General features: G+C 53.6%; 7 protein-coding genes across 7 annotated transcripts; 3 read left to right on the top strand and 4 right to left on the bottom strand.

The window, feature by feature from the left end:
- Positions 1-207: 207 nt before the first annotated feature.
- Positions 208-1,256, bottom strand: J4E88_000345 (uncharacterized protein; the record flags this gene model as incomplete). Its single annotated transcript, XM_049394024.1, has 2 exons — positions 208-546; positions 597-1,256. 2 exons carry the CDS (start codon positions 1,254-1,256, stop codon positions 208-210), a joined length of 999 nt encoding a protein of 332 aa, XP_049259853.1.
- Positions 1,257-1,612: 356 nt separating this feature from the next.
- J4E88_000344 (uncharacterized protein) lies at positions 1,613-2,737 on the bottom strand (the record flags this gene model as incomplete). Its single annotated transcript, XM_049394023.1, has 2 exons — positions 1,613-1,935; positions 2,095-2,737. 2 exons carry the CDS (start codon positions 2,735-2,737, stop codon positions 1,613-1,615), a joined length of 966 nt encoding a protein of 321 aa, XP_049259852.1.
- Positions 2,738-3,807: 1,070 nt separating this feature from the next.
- Positions 3,808-4,914, top strand: J4E88_000343 (uncharacterized protein; the record flags this gene model as incomplete). Its single annotated transcript, XM_049394022.1, has 4 exons — positions 3,808-4,105; positions 4,157-4,272; positions 4,322-4,831; positions 4,882-4,914. The coding sequence occupies 4 exons, from the start codon at positions 3,808-3,810 to the stop codon at positions 4,912-4,914; spliced, it is 957 nt and encodes a 318-aa protein (XP_049259851.1).
- A 906-nt stretch (positions 4,915-5,820) lies between these two features.
- J4E88_000342 (uncharacterized protein) lies at positions 5,821-8,896 on the top strand (the record flags this gene model as incomplete). The annotated part of the gene is made up of 3 exons (XM_049394021.1): positions 5,821-5,929; positions 5,979-7,763; positions 7,812-8,896. The coding sequence occupies 3 exons, from the start codon at positions 5,821-5,823 to the stop codon at positions 8,894-8,896; spliced, it is 2,979 nt and encodes a 992-aa protein (XP_049259850.1).
- A 2,789-nt stretch (positions 8,897-11,685) lies between these two features.
- J4E88_000341 (uncharacterized protein) lies at positions 11,686-15,124 on the bottom strand (the record flags this gene model as incomplete). The annotated part of the gene is made up of 4 exons (XM_049394020.1): positions 11,686-12,412; positions 12,460-13,977; positions 14,051-14,994; positions 15,041-15,124. 4 exons carry the CDS (start codon positions 15,122-15,124, stop codon positions 11,686-11,688), a joined length of 3,273 nt encoding a protein of 1,090 aa, XP_049259849.1.
- Positions 15,125-15,765: 641 nt separating this feature from the next.
- Positions 15,766-17,039, top strand: J4E88_000340 (uncharacterized protein; the record flags this gene model as incomplete). Its single annotated transcript, XM_049394019.1, has 2 exons — positions 15,766-15,975; positions 16,035-17,039. 2 exons carry the CDS (start codon positions 15,766-15,768, stop codon positions 17,037-17,039), a joined length of 1,215 nt encoding a protein of 404 aa, XP_049259848.1.
- Positions 17,040-23,021: 5,982 nt separating this feature from the next.
- J4E88_000339 (uncharacterized protein) lies at positions 23,022-26,086 on the bottom strand (the record flags this gene model as incomplete). Its single annotated transcript, XM_049394018.1, has 4 exons — positions 23,022-24,797; positions 24,848-25,872; positions 25,952-26,020; positions 26,071-26,086. The coding sequence occupies 4 exons, from the start codon at positions 26,084-26,086 to the stop codon at positions 23,022-23,024; spliced, it is 2,886 nt and encodes a 961-aa protein (XP_049259847.1).
- Positions 26,087-27,715: the final 1,629 nt, after the last annotated feature.

Genomic DNA, 27,715 nt, shown 5'->3' with positions numbered 1-27,715 from the left:
CAGTGCGCACTACTTGCGAAGTCTGCAACAACACCGCCGCATGTACTACATCCGCTATAGCACAGAGAAGGATCACAGTGTTGCGGAAATATGATGCATCCCCTATTACAAGCTAGTTCTGATTCGCATAGGCATCCGAATTTACTCGCCGCAAAGATGCACCTCCAAACTGGCTACGAGGTCCTATCCCCGCCAACAGTTGATGAACTAATCATCGCTAAGGTCCGCCGTCTCCAACCTCTCGACCGAATGCCAAAGCCAGTCCTCGAAGTGACTCTTGCCAAAGTCTCGACCTCTTGGAGCATCGTACTTGTTAGATCTCCACCTGCTCGACAACGATCCAAAGTCTGCGTGAGAGGCTGGGTTGTCTATCAGGTCCTTCATCTCTTGTGTGTTCTCACCGTCTTCGCCCACACAGATGAGCAACGCCTTATACGCCCTCTCAGCGAATACACTTGCTCGCGCTTCATCACTATGGAAGAGACTAAGCTGTACCGCGTAGCAGTAGATATCCGCCTCCGGGACTTTGGCAGCACCTTTGAACTCCTGGAAACCATCAGTATGGGCTTGCAGTCTCACTCAGCGTGATCACGTACCTTATTCAAGAGTTCGACTATCTTCCGAAGGTCGAAGAATGCCTCTTCAGGCTTGCAGCTGGCACGATCTATTTCAGCAAATGTGTCCTGAAGCCGAGAGATCTCCTCACGACGCGCGTCGCTGGCATCCCGATGAGTAGCTGAGAGCGAGCAGATTGCGCACGAACAGTCGAACCCGAAATGCTTCTTCAAGTAAGCTTGGCGAACACTGGCACTTCCAGAGTCGGTGTAGCAGATACTTATCTCTTCTCCAGCGCTGAGATCGCGAGTGACGTGGATTGTCTGCATACCCATGGAGTCATTCCAGTTGTAATGACTATTTGGAAGACAGCTGTGATTGATGAAGCTGATGGTAGGAAAGATTGCAATGGCAGACAAGTCGCTGCCGCAAGCCATCGAGTTTGTTTTGAAGATACCGCCGAGGACATACTTGCCAGTGTAGCTGTTGTGAAGGGAAAAGAACTGTCGCTGCTGAGTCTTGTCTAGGGCCTTTAGATCTCGTGCGAGTCGAGCCTCCAGTTGCTCGTTGGACATGTTGTTAGGTATCATGAGCAGCGGTTTCTCGGAGAGGATACGAGTGCCTTCAGAAATGGCGGAGCGGGCAACCAGGCCCCTGCCTTTTCCGGGGATCTTTCGAACGTCGTAGAGTGAGGAACTCATCGTATGGGATGCGGCGGTAGTCGAACTGACTGCAGAAGTCAACTATAATCTCCTGCAAGCGCCGATGCTGTAGTAAACTTTTGTGATCTGTACGCTCTTATCTCGCTTTGACAAAGAAGCTACTGCGCACACTGTGTTGCGAGTGAGGGTAAGAGAAGGGTAAGGGTCTAGAAGAAATGCATTGTGAGTGAGTGAGTGAGCTTCCTACACCAGCTAAGCGCAAACCAGAATCTCATCACGCTGTCAAGCCGCTCTATCACCGCTCAAAACCACTGTTTGCTCATACCCAATACAATCACCCTTATAGGCTCCTGTCCAAGGATATCTCACACCCTCAAGTTCGCGGATTGACCTGATCACGACCGCCAGAGCCAATCCTCGAACTCCGCCTCGTCCCGACCTTTGGGAACCGCAGTCTTGTTAGTCCTCCATCGCTTCGATGCTCCAAAGTTGCGGTGTGTATTCGGGTTTTTCTGGAAGTCCTTCATCTTGCGTGTCTCCGGGTTATCGTCCCCCTCGCATAAGAGCCGGGCGTCGTATCCTCTGCCCGCAAAGACGCTAGCACGAGCTTGATCGCCATGTGTAATGGCGACCTGGAACGCATCGTAATACAATCTTGCATGTAAAGAGGTGACGCACTTGAACTCCTCGTTCAGGACACGTACCATTTCTCGGCAGTCTGCTAAGACCTTGACCTAAATGACACGCACATGAGTTAGCGAATGTCTTTCCAGCTAACACCGAGCCGGTTCAAAGGTTTCGGCTAGCCTTAGTTGCTGTACGTACTACAGTGCGTCAGTAGGTATAGACTCGAATGGGGGTGATCAAGGGAACGTACCTGGGCTGTTCATGACGCGGCTCGGGTCACCGATGTCTGCATCGAGTTGCGCGATGCGGGTGCGGCGAGCATCACTCTTCTGTCTTTCCTCAAGTGGAAGCGAGCAAAGACTGCAGTCGCAATCAAACCCGAACGAGCCTCTGAGCTCAGCGCGTCGCGCCTGGTAAGTCTCAGGATCTTTATAGCAGATTGTGATCTCTTCTCCCGCTTTGATGTCTCGAAGGGCGTGTATGGTCTCGCTGCTTGTCGTGTCGTTCCAGCTATGATGGGAGTTGGAGTCGCAAGAGTGATTGATCAGGCAGATAGTTGGATACACACCACCGATCGGCGAGCCTGGTCCACATGGTAAAGCATTGGTCTTGAAGATACCGGAGAAGATGTTGTTATTGGGATAGTTGTTGTGAAGACCGAGGTACTGGCGTTGTTGGTCCTTGGCGAGAGATCTCACTTTCGCCAATACAGCATTATCGACCATGTTCGCTGCGGAGACTAGAGTGAACAACGGCTTCTCACACAGAATGCGGGTTCCCTCTGGTATATCGGCGCACGCGACAAGGCCGTTTCCCTTTCCCGGGATCGATCGCTTTTCGTAGAGCGGCGACGGCGATTCGTCCGCGTGGGATGAATGTGTATCGGAAGACATGTCGAATGGACTATAAAGGTACGAGAATGGAATTGGATACGTTCCGGGGTTTAAAAGATGTCGTAAAATATGATTACTATCATTTAAGTAGGCAGGCTTGCAATCTGTCGATGAGCAAACGGGGCAAGCCGTCGCGCTTTGACCTCTTATGTGGGTGACTGCCTGCGCTGCTGTGTAACCTCGACTATGCAGTCTCAAACATTGGCTGCTACATGCGGGGTGAAACGCGCATACTACATACATGAGAGTACACTACATCTCTTGATCACGTATATCGACTAGGTACTTAGGTAGAAACTGAGGAAGTGACAAGTCATTGCCAGCCAGAGACCTCGGGATGTTCGCCGTCCATGGGCGATTACACGTTCGCGTTTGTCTCGGGTCTTGCAGTAAGAGACTACATGAGCTCCAATCAACATAGCTATGTCTCGTAGTTACATGTGGACATCTTTAGGGCTTTGAATTTTGGGATGTACTGTCTGCAACTGCCAATCGCGAACAAAGTAGGGTAGCATTACATCAGCCTTGGCAGCCTGATCCGGCGCGACCTCATACCACGAGCTTCTATCTACGCATCAGACAATGGTGAGCGTCGCAATAATTGTTGGTCTTTTTACACATACGTAGCGCCAAGTATTGGAGTATGTACCACAAGTCACAAGTGTCTCTCACATCTTGGGCAGCATTCCATCGACAGGTGGCTTGTTGGCGTCATGACAAACGCGAGATCGCCGGATCTGTCAGGAGGACTCGCACCAGAAACAAAGAATCGCGGCTCGGACGGGCAACGAGACGAGTTTTTGGATCGAACGTGGATCCTGAAAGCCCAGTCATTACCCTGTCCCAGGAAAGTGCAGTGGGTACCTGGGCACTCTTAACCTTGAACCACCCCTTCATTCTCAGGATTACCACAACACATTCATTACCTGAACTGCCCAACATTTGAGCGTTTGCGACCAGCGATCACGTCATATCACCTGTTACAACACTCACCTTCCGCCCCAGCCTATTCCTACCCTTGCTACCTTCCTCAATCATCCCGCCGCCTTGGAAACACGATTACTACCAACATGTTCATCAGATCTACCCTTGTCGCCTCCGCGCTCCTCTTGTTGACTACCTCTGTAGTCGCTCAAGGTGTCGGTCCCGACTTCACACCCGGTCGCTGTTCCTTCGACGCAGTCGTCACTCAGGATTGCTGGGACGACCACGCTAACACTTACGTCGATCTCTCACCCGTTTATGATGGCGCTGGCAACCAGTTCATGGAGCAAACCGACTTCATTGACTTGACCGATGGAGAGACGCTCACGGGCGTGGTTGCTGGAAAGAAACTGAAGATTGGATATGAGAGGGACAGCATCGGATGTGTGTACTATCGCGAGCCACTGGGATTCCAAAAGTGCTGACGCGAGATAGTCATCTACGGCGACGCTGAATGGCCTAACCAGAATGGAGACAGCGAATTCAACTGCACCACTAAGCCGTGGGACAACCTGCCGCTGGATTGCAACGATAGTGACCGCAATCATCGAGTTAGTTCTCAAGATACTCTTCTGCTTACTCCCACTGACCATTCTGAAGTCTCAAGCCCTGACCTGCGAATTCGACTGCACAAAGCCCGAGTCAGACTTCACCGTGAAGCGCGCGCGCTCCGAGGCGATCCCCGATATCCTTTCAATGCCGCCCAGTCCAGCCGGCACCAACTCAACCTCTGTGGACTACGCCCCAGGCTTCTGCTCCTTCAAGCTGCAACTCTTCCAGCAGTGTCTTCACACGCCCGCTGAAGGCTGGCACAACCAGATGCTTGGCATGCTTTACAGCGTCGAAGACAACAACCGCAAATCCGTCGCCACGTACCCCGAGGGGACCGGTCGTATCGACAAGGGTGCTGTGAGGCTGTTGGGCATGGGCGGTCTGATTGTAGTCTATAGTCCGGACGACAGGCAGATGTACTTTGCGTTTGAGCCGAAGGGTGGCTACTGGAGCACTCTGACTCAGAACACCCCGGATGCGATGGGCATTTGCTCTTGGAACCCGTGGACGCGCGCCGAGACTGGCTGTGATGAGAATCACCAGAACGATCACCCAAGGGTAAGTCATCCTGGGATTCCTTGATGGTACGATCACTAACGGCGTTGCAGCTTTCGGACATGACCTGTGGGTTCTGGTGCTAGGGAACCCGGGGTGGTGCCAGCGACCGCACCTTGGAGAGATGCAACATTGTCATGTCGATATTGATGAGATGACTGTCTGGATACATTGCGTGGCCATAGGGTGTTGGAGGATGTGTTGAAGGTACTCGTCTTCCGGCTTAACGGGTGCTAAGCATGCTGGCGTTGCATCCATCCATATCTCCAGCTCAAATATAATTCTGCTTTCTGTCAAAGGCCTGTAGCCATCCTTCCTACCTGGGTACATGCTTATGCAATTGTGCGCTAGTAGAAGCTATGGCATGTCATCGAGACGCGACCTCGGGCTGTTCGTGACGCGTGAGTAGCGACAATATACATCCCAGCCACCAACCGTGCCAGATGGAGACACGGACAAAGGCGACGGATATGACGTTCGTGGTCTCCGCTCACTGCCCATTGGCCGGATTGGGTGCTGTGCCACGCGCAGAGTGCACGAGCATATCACATGCCGCGAGCAGCAGGTACTTCCAGGACGCATCGGTCGGCCTGACGTAAGCAGCGGATTGCACGGCCACACTCAACGCGTGACCCGGCAGTGGATCGTGAGGTACCCGAGGGAGTTATGGACTGTTACGTGGTGTTGTGTTCAAGATTGGAGGAGCGGACACGCCATTCCGTAATAGCCAAAGCCCCCGCGCTCGTGACCCGCTCCCGAGTCCTTCGACGCCTCAGTACCGTAAGCTCAAGTCGACGATAACAAATAGCAGAATTACGCGGAGTCATACACGAAGACCTTCCTGTAGGCGTTACCGTTGCGCACACTCGCTGCATATTGCATGCAGGTACCGTCTCGCTGGATTGAGGAGCCTCGGCGGTATTCCAGCCCTTATCAGAGCCAAAGTCCGCCAGCTCTCAGCCGGTGCAAGCCGACCGTAATCCACCACCACCATGTCGACGGCGGGCTCCAACGCTTCTCCACCGCCGCGCACGCAGAATGCCCAGCACACGCGCACCTACCAGGCCTGCATTCCGTGCAGACGCCGCAAGGTGCGATGCGGTACGTTCACGCTGCAGAGTGCTTATCGCGCAATTGCTGATATGTCTAGATCTTGGCCCGGTAGATAACCCACACGACCCGCCCTGCGTGCGATGCAGGAGGGAGAGTAAGGAGTGCTTCTTCTCTGCGACACGCCGGAAGCGCAAGGCCGACGGCGAGGACGACTATGACGAGGTCGACGACTACGAGCTGCGCAATGGCCGGAAGCGCCAGCGCTCAGATGGCCTGCCGGAGCCTCTGATCACCACGACGACCAACCCGGCGTATATATCGCAGCCTCTGACCCCAGGCGGCTCCATCGGACGATACGAACCGCTGCGACGGCCGAACACGTCGGGCGGCCACCAGCAAACGCCCAACGAGGAAGAGGACCAGAAGGTGAACAACGAGACGGTCGCGACGCTGCAGGCGGGCGAGGTCTACAGCGGCCACGATGCGCTGAACCTGCTGTTCGAGGCGGCGGGCATGAACAACCACCACCGCACCGGAAGCAGCTCGAGCATGCAGCGACCGACCCTCGGCAGCACCCCAGGCTCGCAGACCAACTTCGCAAGCCCCCGGCCCAACACATCCCATGCGCGCGCCAACTCGCGCGCCACCGTCGAGCCCTCGGTCGATCCGGCTATACAGCAGCCCATGCTGCCCGACCCTCCGAACGAAGCTGCCTTCGCCGACGCCGTGAGAGCCTGGTCGAAGTTCCGCTTTGTGCGCGCAGGATGGCTCACGGCAAAAGAGGCAATCGCATACATCGACTACTTCTACGCCTTCCTATCGCCGCTCACACCCATCGTCGTGCCCGACTACCGCGATCATGCCTTTCACGCGAAGCTGCTTAAGGAGGAGCCTATGCTGGTCATCACCCTATTGACCATCTCGGCGAGGTATTCACAGCCTAGCGGCTCGAGTGGTGTTGGCGCAACGTCTCGGTCATACCTTATCCACGAGAAGCTATGGAAGTACCTGCAGGGCATGATAGATCGCATGATCTTCGGACAAGAGCAGTTCGGCGGCGGCTTCTGTGGCGCAGGCCAGCAGCCTGGATCCGACGTGAATCCTCTGTCGCGGAAGGGCCTTCGTACACTTGGCACTGTGGAGAGTCTGATGCTACTTACCGAATGGCATCCTCGCGCGCTGCACTTCCCTCCTGGCGATGACGACGACGAGCTCGTTCTCCCCGACGACCCCTACGAGGCAGGACCGAAGGCTGATATGTACAAAGGCGTGGGCGATAAGCGCATCGACAGTTGGCTGGAGCCGTGCTGGCGCAGTGACCGCATGTGCTGGATGCTGCTGGGCAACGCGATGACCCTTGCTTTCGAGATTGGTGTCTTCGACGAGACGAACGAGACCGAGTTTGAAGAGGCAAATCAGCACCTCTCGCATGCGACAGTGAAGGCCTATTACCGGAGGAAGAACCATCTCCGCGACCTGCTCATCATATACGTCACCCAGACCAGTGGCAGACTGGGTCTCACCTCTATGCTTCCCAAGCTTGAACGGGATGAGAACCTAGTTGGCGGCCCATCGCCACTTGAGTTATACAAAGAGCGGATCAGTCGCATCAAGGCTCCTCCAGCGCAATTTGGTATGCGCTCAGATGGCCAGCGCCTTCCGCTCGAATCCATCGCTACGCAGGAACGCCATGCTGTTCAAGATCTTGTGCTCGACTTCTGGGCCCGCATTGCCAAGGTCATGGAGATGGGTAACCTGAAGTTGTTCTCTAATCGACGGAAGACCAGGGAGTTGCTCAAGTCCGGAGGCTACGAGGAGATGCTGAAGTTCTTTCAAGGGCCATTGGTGGAGTGGAGGAAATGCTTCGACCGAGCCCCTCAAGGTAGGACTGTTATTGCACTGCTCACACACTTTGTCTAACAACCTCTAGTTCCGGCGCAACTCCGCCACGTCCTCATCATCGAGTTTGAGTACACGCGTGTATATCTCAACTCCCTCGCTCTCCAGGCGGTGGTAGAACGCTGCACACACAACACTCCGCTACAGACACATGCTCAGCCCAATGGCATGAACGGACGCACTCCAAACAGCAACGGCACCGGCACCGGCAACGATGACGGCGGCGCTATTCCCTTTAGTACACTCGTCAAATGGTACGCGAACGATCGCCACTACATCAACGAAGTTATCGATGCGTCACGCAACGTACTGAAAGTGGTGGTGGAGGGTCTGCATCCTGGTGGCTATCTACGGCATGCGCCAGTGCGCACGTTCTTCCGCATCGTCAGTGTGGCCATAATACTGCTCAAGACATTTGCGTTGGGCGCAACCGAAGAAGACGTGGCCGTCAGCCTTAGCCTGCTCAGCGACTCAGTTGATGCCCTACGAACGAGCATAGTCGACGATGTGCACGTCGGCAACCGCTTCGCTGACCTCGTCGAAACCTTGACCCACCGCATCCGCTCTCGCTTCGTGCGCCTTGCTGCCAACGGCTCGAGTGGCATATCCCGCGCTGGGAGCAAGAGCCCGAACCAGGCACCATTGATGCCTCCGCCCGCTCCACTCAACAACACCAACCACCTCGCACCGGCGTACATGGGATCACAGCAAACAGGCTTTTCCGGTACTGGCACCAGCGTGCCCGGTTCCCCTAGCATGGGCCTTGGTGCAAGTGGTCGCGCGACACCTCTTTGGGGTATTTCAGCCGAACCCTATGACCCCAACAGCAACTCCATCAGCATCATGCCACCGCCTGGCAACTATCAGAACTACCAGAACAGCAATACAAACAACAATAACTCGAACGGCAACAACAACACCAGTTGGAGTCAGTGGGCGAATAGTGGTGCGAGTTGGGGCGCCGGTCAAGATCAGGATTGGCTTGCGCTGCCACTTGATCCTTTGTTGGATCAGTGGGGTGCGGAGATCAATCAGACGGCTATGGGACCGGATATCGGTGGTATGGACATGTTAGATATCCTTCTGAACATGGGCGGGCCGCCGGGTAGTGCCTAGGCTATGTGTACTGGGCCATGCGGACGGGAAGGATGATGAGTTTTGATACGAGGAAAGATTTCAAGGTGTCCTGGTGGACTAGGATGCCATGCTGTTACGAAAACTTCACGGAGATGGGATGGCTGTCCACATTTCTAGTTGGTGTGGTCATGGGAAGGGAAAACATTCACACGCGATACCAATCCATAGGTTGCGGTTTCGAGCCGCTTTTCGTGTTGATTTTGTCAAAGTGCTAGTTCTCGTGAGGCATGTAGAACTTGCAAAAAAGAAGCACGGTGTCTGCTTTTACTTGGTACACGAGATTTTAATCCCTTCGGAAGACGTTGTTGATGTGAGGTGTGTGCTGAACACATTTAGCCGTGACCCAACGAAAGCTACTCTGCGAAACACCCTTTCTATCGTCTTCGGCAATCTCTTCAGTTTGTTAACGATGCATCGTTTCGCTTCACGCTATGGAAAGCCCCGCCATATCTTTGACACGCATAGGCGTTGGTATCATCATTTTTGGAAGTTACAGGCATAGTCAGGGCACTTTTACGAACGCCGAATCCGCACAGAAGGTCATAGCGTCCTTGAGAAGAGGCTTTAGGCAGATAACATTGACTACTGGAGATATGTTTTTTGCCGTGAGCAAGAGCATATTACTCTAGGAGAAATGTTTTTGGCATATAGTTTCAGCGAATCGTCTGAAGATGGCGGGTAAAATGGGTGATGTGGGTAGGGTAGTCGTAGCTGCCGTCTCCAGAAGGGAAGATCATGTATATTTTGTCTGCGTATTTAGGTCTGGCCATATCATTTGTACCTAGGTATTGTTGGAGCGCTGGATTCTGGATCATCGGTCGGTCAATTCCTTTTTTTTGAGAAAAGAGTTCACAGACACATGGAAGAAGTCAGCGATGATTTTGGAGAAGAAGGAACAGAACATCAAAAGCTCTTCCAAAGTATTTTGTGGAGAACAATAGAGGTGTGTAGATGAAAAGGTGAAGAGGGAGCTCAGCCGTGGTTTTTATATGCTCAGAGCTCAGTGAGTTTGTTGGCTAAGAACTCCAGGCCGAACAAAAGCCATGTGATGACTTGCCGCGTGATTTGGTAGTGAAGCATCCAGGATCCAGGTATCAACACGGTCAGAAAGACGACCATAGAGACTTTGGATATTTGTTTTGAGAAGCGACAGGAACTGCACATGGGTCCTTGATATCTAGTATTTAGATTCTTCAACGAGAGAAAAGACCAAAGGACATTTTGCTTTGTCCTCGTTCTTTTGGAGTTTTGCATATGCAGAGAATGGAATTGGGAAAGAAAGCTGCCCCCGAGGATGAGATTATATAGTCCGACCCACCGTGTTATCGACGCTAGAGCAAAGCAATCTGCGCTTTTCATAGAGTGTGTCTAATAGCATTTTGTGTGCAGTATACGTGCGAGGGTAGGTTCAATAAGTGTGTTTTCTTTGCGACGGTTTGTAGGTATGATCGCTCTTTTCCGCAACACATAACAATGTCACCTGTACTTTTGTAGTCAAATTTCCGAGAAGTCGAAGGCACGGCGAAGGTCATGTGTCTGACCTACAGGCTTTTGGTCAGGAGGCACAGAACATGAGGTTCGGCAATAGTGGTTCGAAAAAAAGAGAACGCAGGCCATGAATCTACCAGCTGTGGGTTTTGATCGAATAATGCAGGAAATAATGAATATGAGAAGGAGAAGAAGAGGAATGGTAGAAGGGCAGTATTTTATACCCTCCCTCCAACGCACGGTCTCTTCCATATGGATGACAGTCGTCTTTTGCTTCTCTTCGCAAATATCATGGAATAGAGCTCTCGATACACATCAGCAATGAAGCTATCCATTTTGGTCGTGCTGTGTACCTTAGAACGAGCGACAGGCGCGACAGCACATGAACAACATCTTCCAAGCTTGTGTGGTTTCGTCCCAGACAACCCACCGAAAGTCATGAACAGCTAACATCACGTTTTGAGAAAAGAGCGAAGATTATTACAAAGTCATAACAGTGCCCTTGTGTTTTTGCTAAGTGAGTGGAAGATGTCGCAGTAGTCTCCAGCTGAAGGATATATCTGAAGATCTTGTAGTCAAGGACGCGACACATTAACTGTGTGCTTCATGTTTTTGAATTTTGAAAAAAGTGCAGAGGAGCGCAGCATCTTGTTATTGAGCCAGAATTTTGACGTGCCGACTCTGCAAAGGAGAGAAAGGACACGATAAACCGCGTAGCTCGCAGGTATTGCTCTTGACAGTTTGCAAAGTCCTTTTGTAGATATATTCAGACTTCATAGTGCAAACGAGAAGAAGTGCAGCCATCGGGCAAGCCATGCGACATGTTTTCATCGGTCGATGACAACCGAAACACGACATCACATCGTTCGTTGCCAATTTTGAACTCGTGGCACACCTTAGAAATCCTATCATGCTGATTCTCTGATGTTTTTAGGAACCCGGATACCAGGCCCACCATGGCGGAGGTTTCGTTCTATGTAGGTGTAAGGGGAACGAGGTCGAGGCAGACACATGACGGGGTGACAACAGCCTTTTGGAAAGAAGACCTGAGAAGGCGCGGACGTGCTTTCGCGTATCCTTTTGAATTTTGTATAATTTGTGTGCAGGAGAGAAAGATGTGGAAGGACTCGGGGGCCATTATGTATACTTGGGTGGAACGTCACGTGCGCCTTATCGATTGAACGAGGATTCATCATATCGTTCGCCATCATCATCGCCATGCTCGTTTCAATTCATAATCTAAATCGCCCCGTGTTCCTTTTGTATCCTACAACACCAGACTATCTCTTCAACGTCTTCTGCTTCTCCGCATCAACAACCACCTTCTCGCCCGCGACCCTCAATCCCTTCCTCCTCCTGACCTTATCCACGTATCGCTTGGCGACATTCTCTCGGTCCGCCAACTCACCCAGATCTTCGAGTTGGTCTTCAGTGAAGGGCACCCAGAAGGGGTCTTCGTCCAGCATCTCAAATCCAGCGAAGCGCAATTGCGGGCTTGCAGAACCAGAACTTCGCTTTCTAATCTCGTCGCTGAAGCCGAAAGATTCGGCGACGGGGAGAAGCGCGTTGATAGTGAAAGTCTGCGATCCAGTGGTGGATGCGGAGGAAGTAGAAGAGAGGGTTTCGGACAGGATGGTTCCGCGGCGGCGCGTCAAGACGGCGTAGACGCGACCGAGGACGTCGGTGGAGGCTTGAATCTCACAACTGTACATTGCGAGAAGCATACGAGGTGACCAGTCTAGGAAGCCTTGATGGATAGATGAGCGTACGGCTTTGATGACTTCACCTGTTAAGCGACCGCGGTCCTGTGCGCTCTCGTCATCGGGAATGTTGAGTATGACGTCCTCAAGGAAGACGGCGATGCCTTGGACGGGCTCCGCGCAACAGGGGCCTTGCGCGGTGGCAAGCTGGAATGCGTATGAGATTGTAGAAGAGAAGGTGCGTGCGGAAATGGTGCGATCGGCGGGGTTATCTACGTCGGCATCTGGGGATGTTGATTCGCGGAGCCTGCAAAGAGTTAGCAATGAAGTGAAGACATAGACAGGTGTACGCACGCTCTACCACATATCCCATCCTTGGTCGCATCGACGAGGATGTTCGGTCCTATTCTACGCGGCCCAAATGCTGTGATCTTCTCAATGACTTCGGTCCAGATTTCCTTCTGTCCCTTCGCCTCTGCGAACGCTTCCTTGAGCTGCTTCTTGAACTCCTCGAAACTCAGGCTCTGCCCGATTTCACGCTGTTCTGCTTCTTGAATGCCATCGTCCTCGACGCCATGTACATGATGTGGAGCATGTTCTCCTTCGTCTTCGGCTCGTCGATCAGAGTACAGCTTCTTGATAGCACCCGCGTTCTTCCCTAGAAATTCGGTAACACTGACTGGTAGTGGGCGGACCCGAAGGCGTACGGAAACGTGCTTGCTAGCTGTCTCGCCAACAACAGTTCCTCGTGGTAGATTGGGGTCCTTTGGCGGGTTCATCTCTGTTGCAGCCACGATCGACTCTCTGTATGGTACGATAGGCTCACCAGCCTGGATCTCGCATTTGGCGAATCGCTCTTTGAGGTCCTTCAGGCATCGCTCCAGATGCAATTCACCGGCTGTCAAGATGACATGCTCTCCACTTGGCAGCTGCTCATACTCTGCGCATGGGTCACTCTGAACGAGGAGCTTTAGGCCCTTGATCATCTTGTCTAGATCGTAGGGGTTCTCGGGTTCGAGCGCAACACGCACAATAGGCTCTGAACCCATCTGAACACCAGCAAGATTGAGCGATCCAGGAAGCTGAGAACATAGCGTCCCCGACTTCAGGATGTGACCCTCGAGCCCACCAATACCAAAAACGACACCAGCGGGGACAGTTGTGAGAGGCTCTAAGCCTCGCCCCATCATCAAATATAGCGCAGTGATCTTGACCTTCTGCGGCTCCGGAGCGGCGTGTGGGTTGGCTGGGGTAAACTTCGGGCCGAGGACGTAGACTTCATCGCCGACGCTCAGAGTGCCGGAGAAGATACGTGCGAATCCGATGAGATGCTCGGCTTCTACGTCCGGCTCCGGTGTCTCTTCGACAGGCGTCTCAGTCTTGCCGATGGCGGCAGAGCTCAGAGCGTCGGTGACACTACCGACATCAGCATCCTCGCCGTTGGCGATAGCCTGCTGCCGAGCAATCTCTGCTCTCTTCTTTCGCCCCATCTCCCTGGCTTCTTCAGCCGTGAGCGCACCACCCCTTCGTTTGTTCTGTGGTAGTTCGCTGGAGGGTATGGAGATCATCTTGCTGACGTAGGCTACGACGGGATCGTTCTTGGAGGCCTTGAAACTGGTCATGGCGTCGCGCACCTCTGGAGCAACGTAGTCGGCACCCGGAGAACTGTCGATGAGTTCAGGCATGCGCTCGGATTGCGCTTTCGAGGGCGGAGGCAGGTATTCGGTGACGGAGACTAGTAAGGCGGTCGATAGCGGAAGCCAAGCTGCGAAGAGTGCCATTAGGAGCGCGCGCGGGTCGCGCGAGCGCATGATATGTGCTGGAAGGTTAAGGTTGAGCGATTTGGTAATCTTCTCAACCAAAGCAGGATCTCTGTAATAGAAGGTATAAGTATATTGCTATGATACATGCAGACAAATCACGCAAGGGAAGGGAATCCACGCACCCCTTCCCGTTGTTACCTCCTGTAGTGGCTTCGTATACGGCCCATATATTGTCTAGGACGAGCTGAACGAACATGGGCTTGAGGTGGCGGCCCTTGAGATGCTTGGAGCTGAGCACGCGCTTCGTCTTGGGATCTAGGTAGAAGTCGCCCCAAAGTACCTTTTCGAGGATGGAGCGCTTGATGCCTAATTTCTTCTCGTACAGGCTGGCGAACTGTCTTACCGTGAATGCCCAGCCGTCGATGGCACTGCCGAAAATCACGTTGTTCTTCTCTGGGGCGAAATATATGTCCTCGTCATCCTTTTCCTCGTACTCGGCGGGCGTGTTGGTGGTGTCTATGCTGTCGCCGTTTTCTAGTATGGATGAGGATCTTGAGTCAGTCTTCTCAGCTGCAGCATTTAGTCTCTCTTCCATCTTCTCGCGCCATCGGAGGTCATCTTCCATGCGCTCGCCTTGGTAGAAGCTGCCCATGACGGCGTTTACCTGTTCGAGCAGTTTGCTCAGATGTGTATATGCCTCTCCAGGGCTCATCTTCAGTTCTGTGATTAGCCTGTCCATCTTGTTGATGACGAGCAAGGGCTTCAGCTTTTCTATCCATGTCTGTCGCAGGACTGTGACAGTCTGACTACACACGCCTTCGACGGCGTCTACGAGCACGACAGCGCCATCGCAGAGACGTGATGCTGTAGAGACCTCGTAACTGAAGTCTATGTGTCCGGGCGAGTCTATGAGGTTTATCAAGAATTCCTTTTGCTCTGGCTGTGCTTCGGGCGCAGACCGTCGCAGCAGGGAAAAGTATAGCGAGATGGCGGACGACTCCATGGTGATGCCGCGCAGCTGCTCGTCCGGTCTCGAGTCGAGGTAGCGAATCTTGCCGGCGAGCTTGGGGGAGATGATGCCGTTGGTGGCGATGAGGGCGTCGGTGAGGGACGTCTTGCCATGGTCCTGCTGCATTCAGCACATGTCGCCGTCACGCGGACAGTCAACGTACCACGTGAGCGAGGATGCAAATGTTCCTGATGCCATCAGCCGCCTGCTGCAGCGACACCAGCTTGTCGCTCGGAACGACGGGCATCCTGGGCGAGCGTGGTCGAGACTCGGGGCTAAAACTGCTGAGGCGGTTGTCGTGTTTCGCGTGTCGATGTGACCCAGTCGGGCGCGGGCAAGGCCGTTTCGCTGCAGATCAGAGGCGCGCAGGCCGAAAAGGGCAAATTGGAGGGGTGGAGGGGATGCAGCAGTGGTTGAGGTTACAGATTCGTTGTGTGGTTTGGGATGGGCGTTGAAGATTTGGATGAAACAGAGGCGCTACCACCCCGCCGCGTCACTATGGCTCATGGACAAGCTGCACCCTGACATCAGACCCTGCTGACGGCGACAGACGCCCAACGGCCACCCTGCGGTCGCGTCGCATCGCGTGCTTGTTAGCCGTGGGATCATCGTCGCCGGTCTTTTGTTTGACCTCACCACTGCGACTCGGGCCTTGGTGCTGGCCACGTCCTTATAGCCTGTGCGCCTGCCGTTGCTGGTGTGGTTCGTGCCTGCCCCATGCCCATGCATCGCCCCTGTCGCCCTTGCCGATCTTGAATAACAGTCTGGATATAACGACCGCGCTCGAGCACCGCAACGCCCCTATAGCCTCCCGCCTGCCTGCCTTCACCCATACGTACCACTATCGACCCCGCCTGCCTGTCCGTGAATGTGACTCCCACCGCCGACATGGCAGCGACACTGGACGGCCAGCACACGCCCGCCAAACCCGTGGCCATCCGCTCTGCTGGCATGAAGCTGGACCCGCCCCATATACAGAACCTCAAGATTGCGAATGCCAGCGTCGACATCATGTCGCCCGTCAACCAGAACGGCTGCTTCGAGTTCGACCGCATCATCAAGGCCGGCACCGTCGTGAAGCGCACGCGCAAGACAAAGGCACGCATGCACGCACGCTGCCGACAGGCACGCCATGACGTCTACTAACACGTGCACAGCAATGGAAGCCCGTCTACCTCGTCCTGCGCCCCAACTGCCTCTCCATCTACAAGGACAAGGACGAGACGAAGCTGCGCCACCAGATCAACCTCTCCGAGATCACGGCCGTCGCGCGACAGCGGGACTCGAAGAAGAAGATGGAGCATGTCTTTGGCATCTTCTCGCCCGCCCGCAACTACCACCTCGGCGCAACCACCGACAAGGACGCCCAGGAGTGGGTGCACCTCATACGCACCGAGGCGCGCATCGGCGAGCACGAGGCCGAGATGACTGTCATGAGCCCGACCACCGGGAGGAAGACATTTTCAGGCTTCGGTCGCGCGGCCAGAGAAAACATCGTCTCCAGCTCCTCCGAGACAGAGCCGAGGCCCTCGAGCTCCATCGCCCCCGAACACATGCACAGCGCCCGCCGTCCCTCGCAAGCCCTAAACTACTCCGGCGGCGAGCGCGGCTCCATCTCCGACTTCGACTTCTCCGACACCAACCAAGCCTCCGCCCAGTCTCTCCCGCGAACGCCGCAAACACAGCGCAATGCGAGCCAGCAGAGCAACATCGGCGCCACCCCCACCAACGAGCGCGTAGTCTACCACGGCTGGCTATATGTTCTCAAGTCCAAAGGCGGCGTGCGCCAGTGGAAGAAGATCTGGGTGGTCCTGCGGCCAAAGTGCCTTGCCTTTTACAAAAACGACGACGAATACTCCGCGACCCATATCATTCCCTTTTCCAGCATCATCGATGCTGTCGACATAGACCCAGTCTCGCGAAGCAAGCAGTACTGCATGCAGGTCATATCTGAGGAGAAGAACTACAAATTCTGCGCTTCCAATGAAGACTCGCTGGCCAAATGGCTCGGCGCATTCAAGAGCTTGCTGGTTAAGAAGAAGGAGTTACCACAGACACGTATACAACAGGCGACCCCCACCGCCATCAACACGCAGCAGCAACCCCAATCGTTCTTACCGTCACCCATCGCGCCAGCTCAGCAGCCTCTCACAATCAGATGACCACCGCTCAACATACCCGACACCCACTCTGACAACAATTGTACATACGCTGGCACACGTATACCCTCACCAACCGACCTTCCACCGCCACCACTAATCGCGCAAACATTCTCTAACCCTATCTCCTTACGATACCATCACGATTTACGACTTAGCCTTACCGCCGCCCATTGATGGGGCCCTTTGATACCAGTTGGATACTTTTGCTCGACGATATTGGATATTGCAGCATGTTCCTTCGCAGATTGTTTCCTTTGTCCAGACTTGTCTCGTCTTGTCGTCAACAGTAGTAGCCTTTGTAATATGCTTGTCGCCCTTGATCTGGGCTTGAATTCGAATCTCGTAACTATGTTTGATGACTTCGCGATCTTCCGTGCGATATGACGACTGCTACAACTTGTGGCTCTTGAATTTACGATGAGACTATGGAGAACACATGTTCGAGGCATGGCGGGACGGCGCGCTTGCCCCTTTTGCGGCCAATCAGGATGGCACGATAGCTGACCAAACCAGACGCTAGGCTGGAGTCGAGCTGAACCCCGGAGAGGCTGAGGTCTTCATCTGCAACTGCATGCATATACTAGCGTCTGACTCTCACTCTTCCTTCAGCTCAGCTTTTGGCCCCCACACATCATGTCTGCCTTGTCTTCTTCTTGTCGTCTCTCCCATGCCGTCGCAATCCCGCTCGCCAACTTCCAGATCACCTATCTATGGAGGGCCAAACGCAAGATTCGGAAGCCACGCCGCGTCTCCCACGTCAGTATCAGGCTGAGGTACGCGAAGCTTCCGTTGGTGAGCTTGCGCATGATGATTTGTATGGGGGCGGAAACCAGCCCCGACACATATCGTTGAGCGAGGCCCATGACGCAGAAAACTCTCAATGGATAGCCGACTACATCACCGAAGAGCCCATCGATTTTGCTCAAGAGCTTCAATCGACCAGCGCGGGGCATCAGCAACCCACCACAACGCGCAATGATGGTCCTTCATGGAGGAATTCCCGACGACCGTCACGACCTCAGCCACGAAAGACCTCACTTGTAGTGCCTGGGACGAATAGTTCTAGAAACGAACTGGCGCTCAGATTTGAGCTCCCACGCCCGGTCTCAACCCCCGAAGAATCAGAAAGCAGTATCATCACCGAAGACTTTAGTGAGAGCGAGACATCGAGCAGCGAAGAGGATACGTCTCCGAGAGACCCCCCACTTTTACAGTCCAACCGCTATGCGATGCATCCAGTGGACATCGAGGGCAACAGGCTCTCATTTCAGGTGCAGACCAAACCTTCGAGCAGCAGCATCGTTCCGAGTGAAGAAACTGGTAATTCCGAAAACAAGGAAGGGCTGGGAGCAGAGAAGAAGGAGCCAGGAGACAAGAATCTGGAGATACGGAGAATCACCAGAGCAATGGCGATCGAGTCTGACGCCCAGAACATGCTTGAAATTCACACTCTACCAAGTCTGGCGAGCCCTCGATTGCGAACAAGCATAGCAACAACATGGTACCACCTCAATGGTAGTCATCTCGACTTTGACCGCTTCGAAAACGTCTGCCTCACTATCCCACATTTGTCTGACCGCCTACAGGCCCTTACCCGCGAGGTCTTGTTGAAACTGCGAGGCGAAAAGATTAAGCCATTTGTAGGCGGTAGGTTCATCGAGCCAGGGACCGTTCTTCGAGCCGACGAATCCGATCCAACAGATACCCAGTCCGTGATCTTCAGCTGCGTACCTTACTTCGGTCTCCAACAAGTTGCAAAGCCTACTACTGGGCAAGAAGATTCACTGTTCTCTTCACGTACCTTGATGCAGGCTTTGTATCCGTATGAATCTGTTCGTGAAAGAGACGAGGAACAGTCATACAGGAGGTTTGGCAATGATTCGATGAATAACATCGTTCATGTCCCCAGCCTGTGGATCATTAACATTGGATCTACTGCTATTGTGACATACGGACACGAAACTCTGCCTATAGCGATGAAAAATGCGATCGGCATTGTTGAAGAAGATATCAGGCTTCTTGGCAGGCAGAGCATCACAAAGAACACTCTGACCAAAGTTCACATCACCAATCGCGACGGGAGCAGCCTCATATATCCCATAGGTGATTTCAGATCCTACTTCCAGCTGGAATCGCGAATTCTCCACAGCAATCCTTCTCTTGAGGGGCCCCTTGTTGGCGAAGGGATCAACTTGAAAGTCGAGGATGTGGATGGAGGTACTATAGCCGGGGCCGGGAACTGGAAAAACATCGTCTCTCGAGCAGCCCAGCTTGTCTCGATCACCATTACAATTCCATACGACCAGATTCGTGACGGAAGAGATGAAGAAGCCTCGACCGCAGAACCAGCGGCTGTCGGCCCCCCCAAGTGTGTTCCGCCCTTCTTTCACTGGTTGCAGTCCAAGACCAACGATCTTTCTCATAGAAGTGGGAAGCCGGTATTACTCGGTACCACCGGGAAAGACCGGTCCATCGCCTGCCTGGACTACGTGGAGAAGCTCATGACGTCGAGGTCTCTTGTTCGTTCAACCAGTCCTGTAGAAGATGCTTTCACCTCAACCAACTACTACCACTCCTTGCCTGAGACGGTATGTGAAGGCGTCTCCACGCGACGGTCCGAATTACATGAGCTTGTCAAAGCAACGCCTCTACCGGAGTCGGGTTCCATAAACCACAAGATGATTGTCACCACTCACTGCAGTAAGATTTTGACAAGATCAGTCGAGTTTCTCGACACTGTCTGCAAAACTTTAGGTCTTTTCGTAGATGACCTAGATAGTAGCAGCATGCTTCGAAAGCTATCGGGCGCAATGCAAAACATCCATCAGCAAGTAACGACCATTGCGCAACGTGGAGCGGTTGAGCCCGACCCAGAGGAATACACGAACTCCGATTGGAAACACCCTGACATGCTAAACAACCGTATCTGGTCCATCCGCACCTCCGCTTGGGAAGTTCCATCCTCACTCCCAGAATCCAGGAAGACACTGCAAAGGTCGATTCAGCGTTGTGCAAGATGCAGACGCCCATTCAGTAGCGCAGCATCTGCAATGAAACATCTTGTGCGACATGTGGAGAAATATTCGGCTGGGACTGCACATCCTGACGCTGAGATACCGAGTTTCGAAGAACTGCAAGACTGGATAATCAATTCCGTACAATACCGGCGCGAACTGACGAATGCGAGCGCTTTGGTGATTCTTACACATGCTAGTGAGATCGCCAAAGACTTTTTAGTTCGAGCCAAAGAGCTTGCCGAAGGTGTTCAGAATGAGGATGGACAGTTATCGTCATTGTATACGCTGCCGCAAGAACTGATTCACGCATTTCAAAAGATTGTGATCTACTACCTGGCGATCGAGCGAGCTTTGCACGAGAATGAAAAGACGTATGGACTCGACCCTCGGTTTCAGGATTCTCGCAAGCTTACAAACGGACCATACTCATCGAGAGATGTCGAAGTACTCAGACGCTTTGGATTCCAGGCGCGACGATCACTGCGCAAAGCTCGGTTTCTGTTCTGCGATATGGGTAGACCCGAGTTACCATTGAACCTTCGCAAGCATCTTTCCCTGGGACCAGAATATGTGTCTCTATGGTTTATGAGAGGGTTGCTGATGAAGCCTCTCGAGCAGTCCAAGACTATCGGCGACATGTATCATGTGTACGTCTCCAAAGTTGTAAGTACATTCAATTTCAACACTACATGTCTGAGAGAAGAAGTGAGGAGCTATACACGCTTCGACAGCAGCGAGAATACGACGTGATACATTGTTAGACTTTACTAACATGTACTAGCAATTCGAAATCAATCACAGACCAAGCAAGCGCCTTCTGCGCGCCATCAACTTGATTCAAGAAGAGCTACAAGTCTTACAATTAGTAAACACCTGGCAGACCAATCTGGTACGAAATTATCTCCAGGTCACCGATGACAGCACATATGAGAAGCTAAGCCCATCTCGTCGGGCTATGCATCCTTACGAGGAAGCTCTGGGAAGGGCCTGCCTAGATCACCTTTCCCTAGTTCGGCTAGATTACGTTGATCTAATGCGACGTTGCGCCCCGCTCTCCGATCGCACGAAACAGGTCTTGGAGATCAACGAAGAAGATCATGGAAAGGCTATCATGGTCTTCACTGTCGTTACAGTTATCTTTTTGCCATTGTCATTCGTTACAAGCTACTTCGGTATGAATGCCTCTGACATCAGAGACATGGACGAAACACAAGCTGTCTTCTGGAGCGTTGCCATACCATTGACCTGCGTTACCGTGGGCTCTTGCTTACTGATCGGTTACAATGGCGATAGCATACGGGACCTACTATCGTCCATGTATCGCAAAACGATGAGGAAAGAAAGAGACATTGTGGAAGCCGCTAGTATAACCGTCGCGCAACGTCAAGGGCCGTCCAAATCCAAGGGCGGTTTAGACAGCATCATTGACCCATTTGGCGCAGCTTACGACGCATTCCCTATTCGACGGCGTGACCTATACAGAGAAAGTTATGGCGATGATGATTTTGACGAGTGGTATGTGCGAGACCACCCTAGGTTGCTGGATCAATACAGCAAGTCCGCGCATCTTCCTCGACCATCTCCATGTGGTTTTGCGTCGAAGAGAAAAGATTCTTACCCCACACCGGCACATCTAGCAATAGAAGCACGCCGGCAATCACTATACTCAGATCCGCACGTGCTCTACAGAAGATCGTCACGTAATGACTACGAAGAATCTCCATACTTAACTCCCAACATACATGTTGTGCGAGACCATCCTCGTCGAACGGGAACGACAAAAGGTCGCTACACAACCTCGACCAACCCATTCAGTCTAGGCGATCCTGTCGACGATTTCAGTCCATATGCAGATGACGCTTATCGGCGCAGACTTGCAGAGTTTGTCGCACCACCACCTCCGCCGCGACGACGACCAAACGCGGGAATTTCTCGCTCACGCTCGGAGTTCTTGAGCTACTCTGACGACGACGAAGACGACTGGATCAAAGGACCAATCGTTAGAACTACTCGCCGACGCTCGGAGTTCTTGGATTACTCTGACGACGATGACGAATGGTACAAGTCCACACGCGGTGATGTCAACTTGAGAAGTAGACATGTACGACATGGCAGGTCACGGAGCGGTAGTTGGATCCGTAGCCGAAGCCAAAGCCAAAGCCGGAGTCGCGACCGGTTCTACGAAAGAGCACCTGTGCGTCGCGTCCACTATGCAGATGAACCTGTAGAAAGTGTCAGACACCGCATGCCATCTGGGGACTCTTTTTCGTATCGCGCAAGCGAATTTTCAGGCCACCCACGAAGGGGAAGAGGGCAGGAGTATGAGGCAATGGAAGAGAAGCTTGAGAGGCAGGAGGAGGATATTGAGAGGCGGCAAGAGGAAAATCTTAAACGTCACAGGTACAGGTAGGGATTAGGTAAAGAACTTGCGGTAATCCAAATCTCGTTTTGGCCTAAAATCCGATGTTGATATTTTCTCAAACGAAAAGGAGTATACTGTGCTTGGATGAGGAAGATCTATCTATTCCACAAGTGCTTTGACATGACCGTGACGTGACAGTCCAACCCACAGTATGCGACCCGAGCAAGGTGCATAGAAACCCACGATCGAATATTTGAAATTTTCACTAGAAGAAAGACGAAGTAATTTTAAACACCGTTTAATTAACTATTACTACGGGAACACGGCAATAGCGACAAACTAGGAATTTTCGTTGACCAAAAGCTTTTGACAGCTTCGGGTCCGCCCCAGCAACCATCTCCCCATTACGGGCGCAATCGTCCTACACTACTCATAAACCGCCGAAAGCAAGAAAGAAGAACCAAGAAAACATGCTATTTGCTACTCATGTGCGCGTGCGCCGTGGCGCAATCGTGGTATCATCCATGATCAAAAGGTAGGAAAGTCGTAATCATGACTCGCAGCCCCAAGCGTATCGGGTATCACTGGTCGACCAACAAGCATCTAAACGCGGCCCTGGAAGACGGGGTTCTGGTCACCGAAGGTAGTGTTATACTCGCCGGGAGCCGGGGCACCAGTGGGGTGAGCGGGATGAGTTGCTGAAGTAGTTGTGGCAGTAGGGTCGTTCAGACCAGTTGAACCAAGGCCAGTGGAGCCGAGGCCAGACGATCCAACAGGTGCGGCGGTGCCGGTGGTGTTGAAAGCATCGTCAACCTGAGTACCGAAGCCTTGGGTGCCAGTGGTGGAAGGAACACCGCCGGCGAGACCAGTAGCAGCAGCACCACCCATCAGACCCTGACCAGTGGTAACGCCTTGACCACCACCGAGGCCACCAGCGTTAGTGTATTGGCTGTCGTACTGGTTGGCGGATGGGTTAATGCCCTGCGAGGCTCCAAGACCGCGAGACTCCTCACTGGTGCTACCGTAGCCGCCTGCGCGACCGTGGGGCTTGCGAGTGACCTTGCCAACCTGAGGCAGGCTGGAAGTCTCCTTGGCGGAGCCGATAGAGAAGATGGGGCTCTCCCACTTCTCGCCCTTGCCGGCAAGCTCCTTGTACTCAGTAGCCTTGGAAGAGATACCGCCGGGTAGGGAGATGTTCTTGAAGATGGAGTCGTGCTGAGTAACAGCCATGTTGACCTGGGTGTCCTTGGTCTTCTCCTTGACCTGCTCCTTCTTCTGCTTGCCTTGCATGACGCGGTGCTGCATAGCAGAGGCGTAGCGCTGGTACATGTTCTGAATGTTCTGAGGGTCGGGGTTGCGCTTGGCCTCAGCCTCGGCGCGGTCAGCCTCAGTCTTGATGTCGAAGAGAAGGCCGTCAAGCTGGTTGGCGGAGTCCTTGATCTGCTTCTCCAAGACCTTCTGGATGACAGGACGCATGACCTTGAGAAGAAGGGGCTTGAACATGTTGAAGAGGAGCTTGTGGTTGCTCTTCTTCATCTTGATCTGAAGGTTCTTAATGTCAGACTCAACCTTGGTGACCTTGAAGAAGTGGGTCTGCGCGTTGTTCTCGCGGGCCTTGTCAGCTGTCTCCATCTCAACCTTGAAGCTGAAGCCGGAGCCACCCATGAAGATGTCCATAACACCCTTGTCGGTGATGGATGGGAAGCCTTGCTTGCGCTTGATGTAGTAGGAAACATCCCTGAGATCCATCTGTACACCCGAGACAGAGAGCATGACCTTGTTCTTGTTCTTGCTCGAGATGGACTTGCGTCCCCAGCGCCAGTAGTTGTCCGAGCCAAACTCCAAAGAGTTGGGAGCAAGGTTATCACCCTCGATGACGAGGTTCTCAACGACGGCGTCGACCATGGGGTCGCTGTATTCGATACGCGGGATGGGGACGTAACGGACGTTCTCGAAGATGGACGGGAGGATGACGTCGCTCAGGTCCTTGAGAAGGTGGGGCTTGAACACAGTCTGGCCGTTCTCATCTTGACCGAGGTCAAGGAAGAGCTTGTTGACAGACTCAGCGAACTGCTTGTTCTGCGGGTCAGCGTCGAACTGCTCGCCAACGAATTTGAACTCGTCGGCGATGCGGTCAGTGTGCCCACGGTAGCGGCCACGAAGGAGGCGGTGACCATCATCGTAGATCTGGTTCCACTCCTCGTTGCTACGGTCTTCGAGGATGAAGCCCTGCTGTTGGAGAGTCTTGCGGATGAACTGGTTGATGCGAGTGAACCAGTTCCTGAGCTCTGGATCCTGGTCCGCGTCCTTGTAGACCTGGTTGATGGACTCAATCAAGTCATCGAACGAGGTGTTGTTTGCGAAACGCTCAAGAAGAGTCTTCATGTTGGTCAGCCATTTGTTTTCCGAGAGGAAGCCTAAATACGCACCTTGAGATCAGCTTCAGCAGTAGTTAGGGCAGCGTTCTGATGCGCACCTTGAACAGAACCCTTGCCCTGCTGGCCAAGGTTCTTACCATGGCCGGAGTACTGCTCGGCGAGGTTGAGTAGGGTCTCAATGGCACGCTGGTAGTCCTGGTGGCCCTGAATCTCGACTACCATCTTCTTAAGACGCCAGATGGTCTGCTCGCGGCGCTCCTCAGGCATCTTGCCCTTGAGGTAGTTGTTCATCTGGTCGCGACGGGCGCGGGCCATGTTCTTGTCCTCCTCAGAAGTGTTCGCGTCAACCTTCTGCTTGGCAGCATCGAGAGCACCACGGGCGTCGACGCCAGTGCTCTGGCCAGTCTGACCCTCGTGGGCGCCAAGTTGGGCGGTGTGCTGGGGGTCGCGCGAGCCATCAGGGTTGGCAGCCTGGTTGATGTCTTTGGCATGCTCCTTCAAGTCACCCTTGGCCTCGTCCTTGTTCTTATTGCCGAAGGGCAGACTGCTCTTAGCTTGGTTGCGAAGGTTCTCACGGTTCAGGTCGGAGGTGTCGTGCCAAGTGTTGTCCTCAGCAGGCTCATCTAGCTTGTTGAGACGGTCTTCTGAGGGCTTGACCTTGTTGGCGGTGTTCTGGGCGGCGTCGCCAGCCATGTCACGGAGCAGAACGGTGGCATCTGAAAGCAACTTCCTGAACTGGCCGTTGGAAATGAGGAGGGTACCGAGAGTCCGTAGACCGTCAAGCGCCTCGTTTCCGTGCTGCTTCGCTGTGTCCTTATCAACAGGCGCATTAGGGAGGGCGGCGCTGTTGCCACCGAGGTGCTCTGCCTGCCAGATGAAGTCCTGGAGGAGGTTGCCCTCGTTCTTGGTGAGTAGTAGGATCTTGGCCTGCTCGATGACCTTCTTGAGGTCGGTCACCAGATGCTGACCCTCGCTCGACAGCTTCTTGGATGGTGAGTTGAGCGACCTGTGGGCCAGCGCGGAGTTGAGCGCGACATCGATTTGCTGGTTGGAGGGGACCTTTCCGTTAGAGAAGGCTAGTTGTGGTCAGCGCTTGTTTACATTTGCGTGTGCGACGCGAAGGGCATCGACGCGCCATTGCACGTGTTCACATACCCTCGAAGATGCCGTACAGCTGTAGCTTGTTGTTGACATCCTTCTCCTTCTGCTTCAAGTCCACCGGACCTGCAGTCTGTTAGCAATGTTTGGGGGCAAAGCGGGGTAGCCAGACATACGATTTACGGAACTCATGGTGTAGGACTGCTTCTGTGGGTATCAAGGTGGGGTATCAAAATGCAGACGCAGAGCTGAAAACAATGGAGGTAGGGTGGATGGGTATTTCGAGGGGATGGGTATCAAAGTGGTTTGTGTGGGAGGGAGGCGGGTGAGGGCAGAAAGCAGCTTTGTATTTGGGCTGGCTGGGTAACACGCGCGATTGCAGCAACTACGTCACTGCGTCGTAGCTTGCCGCTTGCGAAGAGCCTGGACTTGGAACAGCGACCGACCACGACCAACTTGCCTGACCCCGCGACTACCGGCCACCATTTTCCCGCTGCCAGCGATCGAATTCCGCGGACACGCTCACAGAACGCGGCAGCCCAGTTCCCTGGCGATGTGCCGTCCAATGCCACAACTGTCCACGTTTTGCCTGGGGCACGAGGCCTGCCACGCCCAAACGAGGTCGCCCTGGCCTGTATGACGGAGCCTCTAGGTATGTTTGGGGGTTCGATCGGCGCCAGGTTTCCCAAAGGATGCCAAAACATGTGTCCCGCTTGCGTCATGGGTAATTCGACAGCGCCACACCACCTGGCAATCTCGATTCCGTCTGATGCGAAGTGTGGCGCCGCCCAGCCTAGCAAACTCTTCCCTGAATGTATCAGACAACCCCGTTTCCTGCGGACTTCCTGCTTGCACACGCCTTCTCACCCCCTCGCGGAGTCCGTGATGCTCTCCTTTCCTGTCGCTCTGTCTAGTTCGTTGCGCCACACCTGGGATACCAAGCTTTTCTTGGCGACACGCTAGACGGCTAGCGCGAGTACCGCCGGCCACACCGCTCGCACGATGACGACGTCCATCTTCGAGTTCACGATGCAATCTCGTGGGGCGCCTGCTCATTCGCCGCCCGTCTACTTCAATGGGTCCTGCTGGCGCGTCGCCCTCACGTTCCCAAGTTCGTGCGCGCCACACACGCATCAAACGGCTCCGACCCCAGCACGTGAAGTGCGGAAACCGGGAAATTCCAGACAAGGCCAATCCTGGAAGCGCTCTCCCTTCAGATCTGCCCGCCCTGACCGATCTTGTACAGAACTGGTCGACGTGCCTGCGTGCTAGGGCGTAGATCAGCCGATCCACTAAGCCTGTCAGGCGCTACTTGTGCCTCAACCTACAAAACCCTCTTACTAAAAGTTTGAGATACCTTTTTACTCCTGTCCCTGTACTCGGAACGTTCCGATCAATCATGTACAAAGTTGTCAAATGCACGAACCATCGGAGGGTTAGTTCAGAAGTCAACGATGTGTCCGACCACACCATAGCCGCACCGGCTATCCCTACTAGCGTCGTAGTGTCGTCTCAACGTCAAAGAACTTGCCCCTAAAGTCTATGCCTTGCATGGCCGCATTGCTTAAGCTCGGGAAGGTTTGTGTCGTTAGGGTTCTCAGCGTGTACTTGATGCGAACATGCTGTCGTACAAGTATGTCGGAGGTGTCAAGCAGGCGGATCATACTTGGGTTACAGCCCAGAAGAAGGCGAGGCGACTGTGGACTAAAGAGGGGAGTACTTTGATTGCTGCAGACGCCGACCAGCCATTATCTACAAAATGTAGCAGTTTCTACAAAGCCTCGAAGTTGACTAGGAGCTATCCAGCGATGTAGCAGTCAC

Source organism: Alternaria novae-zelandiae (genome assembly GCF_023758075.1).
Source record: "Alternaria novae-zelandiae strain BMP 2774 chromosome Unknown scaffold_1, whole genome shotgun sequence".
Taxonomy (NCBI): Eukaryota; Fungi; Ascomycota; class Dothideomycetes; order Pleosporales; family Pleosporaceae; genus Alternaria; species Alternaria novae-zelandiae.
This window is presented reverse-complemented; position numbering and strand designations above follow the sequence as displayed.